The following is a 10,796-nucleotide window of genomic DNA, read 5'->3' as shown; positions in this document are numbered from 1 at the left end:
CACCGTGATCTGGTGCCATGACGCGATTTCTAATTGCTCCGTACGAGCTGGGATCCGCAGGTCCCCGGACGCATTCATGGCTTACGGTTGCGGTTTGATTAGCAGTGCCGTGTTAAGCTGCTCTTGATTAGCAGCGCGTGGAGACTATGGGTGCCGAAAGCGGACCTTCTTTTCTCGTGCGGGGAAGCCCATGTCGCCAACCAACACCGTCTCACCACAGTGGTATCGGTCTAGTCTTGGACTCTTGGCGAGGCGGCACACTATTTTTGTCCCACGGCGTGCCACAAACCGCAGGTGTCGTAAGCTCCAATCCACTGCATTCCTTTGCCGCTGCGCTCCTTGCTTCGAGCCTACTTGAGCGCTGCCTCACCTCACCTCACTCTCTCACCAAGCTCCTCCCCCCTCTCTCCCTCTCGCCCAGTGAGCTTGCGGTTCTTCCCACGCACGCTTCCCCCCATATATACCCGACCATATATACCCACCAGGCAGCCATCGATCGCAAGGGAGCAACCGTCGCTCCATCTTACCGATCTCGCCGTTACATCCGTCCAAGCTCGTCGGAGTAGCTACGACGCCAACAGCTGCCAGGAAGATTAGCCGGCGTCAATGGGACGTCCGACGTCTGGGGGCGTGCAGATGCAACAGCCCAAGCTCCGCAAGGGGCTGTGGTCGCCCGAGGAAGACGAGAAGCTCTACAGCCACATCCTCCGGTACGGCGTCGGCTGCTGGAGCTCCGTCCCCAGGCTCGCCGGGCTGCACCGCTGCGGCAAGAGCTGCCGCCTCCGCTGGCTCAACTACCTCCGCCCCGACCTCAAGCGCGGCACCTTCTCGCAGGAGGAGGAGGACCACATCGTGGCGCTCCACCAGATCCTCGGCAACAGGTCTGTCCGCGCGCGCAATGCATCCAGTTCTTATTAATTTTGCATCGCGGAGGTTGATTGGAGCTAGCAGAAAGATTTGGGGCAACATACCGAATTACTGATGTGTGTGTGCGTGCAGGTGGTCTCAGATCGCGTCGCACCTGCCGGGCCGGACGGACAACGAGATCAAGAACTTCTGGAACAGCTGCATCAAGAAGAAGCTCCGCAAGCAAGGCATCGACCCCGCCACGCACAAGCCCATGGCCGCCGGCATGATCACGGCGGCCACCGCAGCATTGCCTGACGCGGAAGCGGTTGACCGTAAGCCCCTTGCCGCGGCGGCCGACGGCAGCCTCGCTCCGAAGCAATCGCCGGAGTTTGACCCGTTCCCGGTGTGCGCCGACTACGGCGGCGGGTTCGCCGGCGACCTCGGGGCCGCGAACGCGACCGCACTGTACGTCCAGTTCGGCGACTGCAAAGACGGCGCGCACGGCGACACAGGGTTCGGCGCGGCGGACTACAGCTGCGTGCTGGACGTGTCGGAGAACCTGGGCTACGGGGAGAGCTCGAGCAACAGCAGCAACTGGAACTACGGCGGCGAGGTGGGCAGCGTGCTCGACGGCGAGGTGCTGCACTGGGCAAAGGCGGAGATGGAGCGGCAGCACGACGAGCCGCCGGAGCACAAGTTCGCGCTGCCCTGCCAAGAACAGAGCCTCCTCGCAAATTTCGAGTTCAATTTGGAACAATACTTCTGATCTTCTCTTTCTTTCTTTTTTACTTAAAAAACATTTCCCTGCTTTTCTCCCTCTTTTTTTAAGAGACAAGTTAGTGCCACTTCAGGTAATTTCTAGCACCAATTCCAAGTTTATTATATTATACTAAGATACTACAAAACAAGGATGGTGCACGTTGCGGCACCATCCATTTTTCCCACTGTACTATAGGAATTTGTACAAATATATGAGGTTGAAATTGCAAGACTAACCAATTTATATTAAGTCACGGAGTGAGTATTTGGTAATATTTGGAAATATAAATTGGCAATGAATAAATTAGGACGTTGATAGGTGGAGATCGCCAGCTTCGGCCAGGAGTCCAAGCAACGATTGGTTCGTCCCAGCATGAACGATCGAGCAAACAAAAATGCTCTCTGCAGCGGGTACCATCCAACCAAAAAACGCGCGATGCAAGGGCTGGCCGAGAAAAATAGGGATCACGTGGGGAAACGTGCTAGGCTCAATTAGCAAAAAACTTTGAAAAAATAAACAACAATTTCTACCTAGAAAACAATTTTTGATGGATAAGAAAAAAATTGCCAGGGTCTGATATTTTTTTGCCAAGGAAAATCATTTCTGTACAGCATGGCGAATTTTGAAATTATTTTTAGTCATAACATAGTAGATTTACCAAAACAATGTTTTCCATAAATGATAAACTACTAAAAAATAAATTTGCCATAATATTCAAAGAAAAACGATGAAAACATTAAAAAAAATTGCCATAATAAACCTCAAACAACCAACAAGAAAATGCCATGGTAAACTACTGAAAAAACACCTACAACAAATTGCAAAGCTCAACCACAAAAAAAAAACCTAGGTGGCAAAATATGACATAGTAAAAGCTGAAAAAAGAAACCAACAAAACCATTGCCAAAGTCACCTACAAATAGAAAAAAGAAAATTAAAATAGCTTGTGAAATAAAAAAACGCATGACATTGCCATAGTACACTTAAAACATATAGAAACAGTATTATGTTTTTTAAGTTGCCATGATTTTATATTTAAGTTCTCATGGCAACAAAAATTAGGTTTGACATGTGAACAAGTTATTAGTTTTGATGATAATTGTGCAAAAAAAATATGAACAGAGCAAAGAAAAATGCCATGATCGAACAATAAAATTGTGATGCAAGTAAAAATGAAATTGCCATGCTATGATTAACAAAATGGCCATCTCTACACTTTCTTTTGTCATAACAAAAAGGAAATACTCTTGAAAGAGAGGGGTGCCCTCGGGAACGCGGACACAGGTGGTGCATGGCTGTCGTCAGCTCGTGCCGTAAGGTGTTGGGTTAAGTCTCGCAACGAGCGCAACCCTCGTGTTTAGTTGCCACGGCACAATCAAAGTGATAAAATTGCTAGCTATTGCAATGAAATAAATTGTCATGATAGTAAACAAATAGTAATGCTGCTTACAATGAATTTTCATGCAAAGACAAATGGATTGACCATGATATAGTATACTTATTTTCCATTGAGATTATAATGAAGTTTCCATGGTAATTTTTCAAAGAATTTCTATGCTGACTTTAAAAAATATGCCATGCTCCACTACAAACTAAAAGTAAAATTGAAATGTGGGAAAAATATATGTGAAATTAAAAAGCACAGAAGTATTTCACGGTACACTAAAAATCATAGAGAAAAAATAAAATGTAAATTTTTCCGTAATTTTATAAATTTAAGTTGCCATGACCAAAAACAAGTTTCTATGTAGTTTTCGATGATATTGATGTAAAATCGAAATGTAAACAAACAAAGAAAAATGCCATGCTTGAAACAATAAAAGGCCATGCAAGTAAAATAAAATGGATGAGCTCTTATTAACATAATGGCAAATACTCTATATTTTATTTTTTCATAACAAAAAATAATATATAGATAAATTACCATAATAGTAAGAAAAATCATGCTGATTACAATGAATTTTCCATTCCAAGACAAATGGATTGACCATGAGATAATGTACTTATTTGGCATTGTGATTATAATCAAGTTTCCATGGTAATTATTTGAAAAACTTGCGATGTTGGTTTTAATAAATTTGCCATGCTAAGACTAGTGGATTTACCATGATCTAATGTTAGTATTTGCCCTTGTCCACTGTCTTGTGAATGGCAAACATTGCCCAAATTTGCCATCAATTACAAAAATAATTTTTCTAAAATAGCCACATAACCATTACAATTCTCTCTAAAATATGACATGTTTGAGAAAAACAAAAGTTTCTTAATTTTGCCATGTCAACTTTACAAAATTGTCATGTCAATATATAAATTAGAACATTTTATATTAAATTTGACATGGAACAATACTAACATATACAAAAAATGCCATGTTTGTAGATAACATGACAAAACTTTTATGAAATTGAGGGATACATATGGCAAAACTTTAACAAAATATCAACAAAAAAACATGGCAACTTATAAATAAATAGATGAAACCTAGGAAAATGCATGATATGTTTATAAAAAAAAGTTGAAGATAAACTACACCATGTAAAAATAGCTGTAAGTTTGGCACTAACAAATACATGAGCTAAAAATTATCATGCCATGATAGTTATCTACATATTGCCATGGGAAGATTACAAAACAATCATCCAATTAGACATGGGAACATATTGAATGTTTGTACAAAATTGCCGTGGGAATATTCAAAACAATCATACATATTGCCATAGGAACAATTCAAACAAAATTGCTGTGGAATAAATTTAAAAATTCACACAAATTGCCATGGAAATAATTATCTACAATTTTACCATGTGAAAAAACTTTCAAACATTGTCGTAGACTATACATTTGAGGTTGCCATGACCTTTAATTTCTAAATTTGGCATGGAAGATTTGGTCAATATTCAACACATGGTTTTTGCAAACACTACTACACAACATGAACGACTGAAAATGAATCTCCAAATTTGCATCATGGAGATTGAACTGAACAAGTGTAAGCTGCTCCATATCATTTCCATCAAAATGCAAATGCCAATGTGGTATAAAAAATAGGAATTACCTCTCCTGTCAGCATCTAGCCTCCAAGCAGGGTCGTACCAGGGAAATGAGAGGCCCTGTGCAATTCAAAATTAGGCTCTATGTGTGAAAGAAAAACAATCATTTTTCTGTCAACAGTACAATTTTTCATAAGAAATCACACCAACTAGAAGAACGCCCGTGCGTTGCAACGGGGCCACATTAACTTTAAGAGTTTATTATTACGACATTGGCGACCTTTTACCATCAAATCCTCACACACACAGACACACACTCTCCCTCCCTCTTCCTCACTCTCTATCCCCCTCTCCCTCTCTCTAACACACACACATATCCATCTTATTGGGTACGGGATCATAATCCATCTATTTCACACATACACGCTAGTGCATAACAATATGGATTATGTGTATTATATTTGCCACCAGAACTGAGGGAATTAATTTCATGTAAATCGACCAGCCACAGCTCCAAGAATACGCGGACGAGGTGGCTCGGGTCGGCGTCGGCGCTGTCCAGCGCGGGCCACGGGCCCGCTTCCAAGTGCACGTGAAATGCACGTCTTCACAAATATTATAACCAGATGTGAGAAATCACATGCATAGAAAAGACATTCTGATAGCAATCCAAATACCATACTCAATTGAATACCTAACCTGGACAATACTCTTATTTCTATGCGCCAGAAAAAATGGAATAGCAAAGCTAAGTATGCCTACATACGCTCAGATTATATATAGGAATCTTGGGTGAACAATTGCAACAAAGCACTAAGCAGCGATAAATTTAAATAAAAAATTCATTAACTATGCAGGCATCAGGCTTGTTACAACATAGAGAGATAGGAAAATGTCACCTCCAGTAATGTAGCGCAAAGGAGTGGAACGAAGCATGAATGAGCGGTTGTCTGTTCTTCTCCATGTACATGGATCAGCAGTAGAGGCCAAGTATATAAGTACTTGACTGAACTCCACTCTTCGTGTACGGAGAGCCATGTCACCTTCTCGCCGCTGCAGCATGGGAGGACGGCTGGTTCACGTGATCCTCCAGCTGGGGGATCCATGGTGGCTGACCGTCGAGCTCGAGGCAAAGAAGTTGAGGGCAGCAGTGGCGAGATCCATGCCGTCCAACCGGGCGAAGAGGAGGTCGCCGGGGAGGGACACATCGGCAAGATCCGGTCACCACGCGACCTGAAGAGCAACAGTGATCTCCACAAGCTGTAGGCCGACGGCGTGCTCCATCCCCTGCGATGGGGTGACCATGGCGGTGGCCACAGCTCCTCATGCTCGCCTCGATCTCGGCGACACACCCTTAGTGTAGGAGGCAGCAACGACCTCGACGAAATCATGGCCTCCATCCGGGAACGCATGAAGGACCTCGGCCCCGTCACTACTCCTCCCGCCGTAGCCGCACGCGGCAGCGGACCGTGGGTAGGAGGGCAGGCGGCGTCGCCTCGGCTGACGGCAGGGAGCAGCGTTGATTTCGGGTAGGTGGCATCGCGAGGACGGCCGCGGCCGCGGGGAAGCACCCCGATCATGCTGCCAGGCCAATCCTTCTCCTCCGATCCCCTATCCCCGAAGATTGCGCCGCCGCCCCGGTCGTGTTGTTTCCATATATTATGCCATTTTTTTCTGTACCTAAACAAACGCGGGCGAGCAGATGGCAGAGTTTTGGTCCGACCTCTAAAATTGCTAAATGCACTTTTGGTGAGGATTATTGTTAATAAATGAATTCAATCATGTCACTCTAAATAAATGGATTCAATCTTGTGACTCTAATTACTTCGGATTGTTATGTGCACACTAAGCGGGGTGCAGTTAGGAAAGAAAATGTTTTCTAATTAAAGTGATTGAGTGATTTAAGGTAAGGTTAATTAATTTAGATTTGATTTTTAGTGATTGTTAGTAAAGTATGATGCGTCTTTAAAATCTTTTATTTGTTTCCTTAAAATCTATTATTTGTTTCCTAAAGAAATTTGCAATAATGGAAGGTATCGGTTGATTTGGATAAGTTAGTAAATTTAGATCCGTGATTGCGTGCACGTTTGGAAAGTGCTGATTTGCAAGGAAAGAGCTGAGGGGTAAATAAACCGGTGAATAAGAAACCAGCATCGAAAAAAATCTACGACGGTTAACCTACGAAAAAAACGAAAGAAAGTGGTGGGACGAAAAAAAACCTGGAAGCGAGACTACCGACTGCTCCATTAGAAGTAGAGATTGGAAGCACAAGTTCAAAAAACCCGACGACGTCACATACTAGATTGATGGATCGTGATTGGAGATAGATACATAGGATTACTTGCCATAGAATAATTCCAACAGTTATTTACTCTAGTATTAATGCTTCAGTTAATACCATGATTAACAAAAAAATTGGGGGCCCTCCGATGCTGGGGCCCTGTTCAGTTGCTCCTGTTGCACATGTGGACATATGGCCCTGCCTCCAAGCCCCGCTAGACCCTGCCTAAGACCGCTTCCTCGCCACCTCCTCCCTTTCCTCCCCTCTTCCCTCTCTTCCTCCCACAACACAGTAAGCACACAATGGCGCTGGCTTCGCACCCGGTCACCGATGCACCCGTCCGCCAGCAGCGTCTTCACGCACGTCGGTGACCACCGCAACGGTGCAGAGCGTGGCTGCTTGAGGTCCACCGTAGCGGATTGCCATGAGACACATCCAAGGTCATCGGTGACCTACAAACTATTGAAATATTAGACTTTCAGCCATTTTAGTATTTCAAATAATTCCTAGGAAATCCGAGACATCCATATGGCCCATTCATGCATAACAAGTGAGTGTGAAAAGTTTTTTTTTTTTTGAAACGGAGGCAAAAGCTTCGCCTCATCTCATTAATAAAGGAGTCAGACATAGTTTTAAAAGTCAGTGTGAAATGTTTTTTCACACTGATTTTAGAGTGTGTCTTGAACCAACGTATAAGGTTGGCTCCTCCAATATTTGAGAAGTTAAGTTTTATTTTTTAAGGAAGAGGAGGTAAGTTTTGGGAGGTTGTTTGACAAGTTATTAAAGTTAGAAAAGGTGCTCTAATGTTGTAGCCTGTAGGCCGTTTCAAAAAAATAATCATGTTAGCCGTTTTGCCACTTGACTGACTCCACCTTTCGCTGTGGTTAGGAAATTTCGCGTGTGGATGGTGCACGTGCATCTCGCTATCTCGCTCTCCGGGTGAGAAATAGCCAGTGGAACGCCTTTGCATTGCATGCACGTAGCTTTCGTGCCTCTGGCGCCGAGCTAGCAGAGCCACGCCATCCAATCCATCCACGCGCCATCTCGCCTTGGTTAGCTGGCGATCCCTCCACAGGACAATTATCCATGGGTTCATGTGGCCTATTATCGTCCCAATGAGGTGCTTAATTGCGCACATGCACGGCAGCATCAGCCACTCCCGAAAACGCTGGGTGGTCTGGGCGTCCCCTACGTCGCCCGCCACCGCGGTGTCGCGCACGCACAGCGGCGGGCGGCCCCGCGCCCTGATCGGTCAGCTCGACACCGATGATGCCATCACGCGCGGGCGGGGCCGTCGTGTCGTGCCGTCGCCACGCCCCTCGGCCCCGACACGCCCGACGTGCCCCAATCATGCCATGTTAGCGCGCGCTAGGCGACGACCTCTCCTATCTCACCCAGCAGTTCGCCGCGCTGCTCAACAACAGTGCTAGAGCAGTGGAGTCATTTGTCCCTCTCCGCCCTCCGGCCCGGCCGCTGCCCCCACGACCGATCTGCAGGGCCATGGACGTACGCCGTGGCCCGGCCGAAAGAGACCTTGCCGGGAGGATCTCCACGTTGAAGTGGTGCTGGCTTTTCTTCCTGGCGCTAATTTTCTACTACTGATTGATTGCGGCCAGCATGGACGGATAGCAATGTTAATGTGGCCTCGCTGGAGCACTAATGGTTCGTCAACCGCCGTACGGCTGCTTTCGCGATTTTCCTCCCCGCTTTCGTGAGGCACAAATCTGGAAAAGGCTAAAGCGTGACTGGGAGACAGTAACCTGCATGTGTAATTCACGCAAGCCCCCATCGCTAAATTATTGTTGAGAAAAAAGTACTACACCCGGACACATCAGTGAGCCCGGCATTATATTTCGACAAATGTTTATTTTTTACAGGTGTTTGATTACTACTACTACGCAACAATGTTCTCTGTACGAGCTCTATGGCTGTATTGTGTGTCGTCTCTGTGAAAATCAACGTATGTATAGGTACTACGTACGTACAATCCCTAATTGGCCTTCTGGTGGTTCTTTGCTGTCCTGTACTGACGTGCAAATATAGTAGAGTGTGTGGGTGGGAATCGAGATAATTCAAGAAGGTAAAAAATGGAGGGAGAAAGAAAGAAAAGTTCAGAAGTATGGTTCCAGCTCCAAGTTGAAATCGAAACTTGCGAGGAGGCTCTGTTCTTGGCAGGGCAGAGAGGACTTGTGCTCCAGCGGTGTGTGCTGCTGCTCCATCTCCGCCTTCCCCCAGTGCGGCACCTCGCCGTCGAGCACGCTGCCCACCTCGCCGCCGTAGTTCCAGTTGCTGCTGTTGCTCGAGCTCTCCCCGTAGCCCAGGTTCTCCGACACGTCCAGCACGCAGCTGTAGTCCGCCGCGCCGAACCCGGCGTCCTCGTCCGCGCCCTCCTTGCCGCATCCGAACTGGCCGTACAATGCGGCAGCGTTTGCCGTGCCGAGGCCGTCGGCGAATTCAGCGCCGTAGTCGGCGCACACCGGGAACGGGTCGAACACCGCCGGCTGCTTCGGAGCGAGGCTGCTGTCGGCCGCCGCGGCAAGGGGCTTGCGGTCTTCGTCTTCCGCGTCCGGCAATGCCGCCGTGGCCGTGTCGGCGGCGCCCATGGGCTTGTGCGTGGCCGGGTCGATGCCCTGCTGCCGGAGCTTCTTCTTGATGCAGCTGTTCCAGAAATTCTTGATCTCGTTGTCCGTCCGGCCCGGCAGGTGCGACGCGATCTGTGACCACCTGTGCGCGCGCACGCATCAGTATACATGTCGTCCCTAATACTTCAGTTCACTCACTCTGCTCGAACGATCTCCGCGCATTGCAACACTGTACTGAAAATTTGCAATTGTAACTGAACGAATTGGACCGTAAATTCGCAATTGCACGGACCTGTTGCCGAGGATCTGGTGGAGCGCGACGATGTTGTCCTCCTCCTGCTGCGAGAAGCAGCCGCGCTTGAGGTCGGGCCGCAGGTAGTTGATCCAGCGGAGGCGGCAGCTCTTGCCGCAGCGGTTCAGCCCGGCGAGCCTGGGGACGGAGCTCCAGCAGCCAACGCCGTGCCGGATGATATGGTTGTAGAGCTTCTCGTCTTCCTCCGGCGACCACAGCCCCTTGCGGAGCTTGGGCTGCCCCACGCCGCCGGACGACGGACGTCCCATCAGTTCCTCTCCGGCGGCCGGCTAACTGGCCTCGTAGCTAGCTACTCGGACGAGCTAAGCAACGTCTCGATGGATTGAGGTAATGGCGATCGGTATGATCGATGGTTTCCTGCTGGGTATATATGGTGGGGTATATATGGGGGAGGCGTGCGTGGCAAGAACCGCAAGCTCACTCGGCGAGAGAGAGGGAGAGAGTGAGGTGAGGCAGCGATCAAGTAGGTTCGAAGCAAGGCCACGAGGCAATGGATTGGAGCTCAAGACACCTGCGGTTTGTGGCGCGCGGTGGGATAAAATAGTGCGCCGGCGCCGTGCGGAGGGGAGGGAGGAGAGACAGGCCGGGGCACTGTGTCAAAGAGAGAGAGAGAAGGTGTGTGGGGTTAGTTGGGGACGTGATTTTCCTCCGCGACAAGGAAGCCCGTCTTTCCTCTCCGAGAGCTCCACAGTCCACACTGTTGATTAAGTGCGACACTGCCACAGTCCACAGTCCACACTGTTGATTTTCTTCCACAGCTCCTCCATTCCAAAATATAGTGCGCCCGCGCTTTTTGAGGTCGAATTTTGACCATAAATTTAATGAACAAGACCGATTGCGGCGGGAGAAAAAATTACATAATTAAAAACTTCTTTCGAATACGAATTCACTGATATAACTTTTGCTCCCGCCGCAATCGGTCTTGGTAGTTAAATTTACGGTCAAAGTTGAAGCACGGGGATAGAGTAAGCACTAAATTATGAAATGGAGGAAGTAAAAAATCGGGTCGCTGCTGTTTGTC

At 47.5% G+C, this 10,796-nt stretch overlaps 2 protein-coding genes across 2 annotated transcripts; one reads left to right on the top strand and one right to left on the bottom strand.

Moving 5' to 3' along the window:
- Positions 1–334: 334 nt before the first annotated feature.
- Positions 335–1,908, top strand: LOC119289379 (myb-related protein Hv33-like). Its single transcript, XM_037568716.1, has 2 exons — positions 335–881; positions 1,000–1,908. The coding sequence occupies exons 1-2, from the start codon at positions 607–609 to the stop codon at positions 1,613–1,615; spliced, it is 891 nt and encodes a 296-aa protein (XP_037424613.1). The 5' UTR covers positions 335–606; the 3' UTR covers positions 1,616–1,908.
- Positions 1,909–8,622: 6,714 nt separating this feature from the next.
- Positions 8,623–10,315, bottom strand: LOC119289390 (myb-related protein Hv33-like). Its single transcript, XM_037568725.1, has 2 exons — positions 9,755–10,315; positions 8,623–9,604 (listed from the first exon to the last, which is right to left on the bottom strand). The coding sequence occupies exons 1-2, from the start codon at positions 10,021–10,023 to the stop codon at positions 8,992–8,994; spliced, it is 882 nt and encodes a 293-aa protein (XP_037424622.1). The 5' UTR covers positions 10,024–10,315; the 3' UTR covers positions 8,623–8,991.
- Positions 10,316–10,796: the final 481 nt, after the last annotated feature.

Source organism: Triticum dicoccoides, chromosome 1A (genome assembly GCF_002162155.2).
Source record: "Triticum dicoccoides isolate Atlit2015 ecotype Zavitan chromosome 1A, WEW_v2.0, whole genome shotgun sequence".
Classification (NCBI taxonomy): domain Eukaryota; kingdom Viridiplantae; phylum Streptophyta; class Magnoliopsida; order Poales; family Poaceae; genus Triticum; species Triticum dicoccoides.
This window is presented reverse-complemented; position numbering and strand designations above follow the sequence as displayed.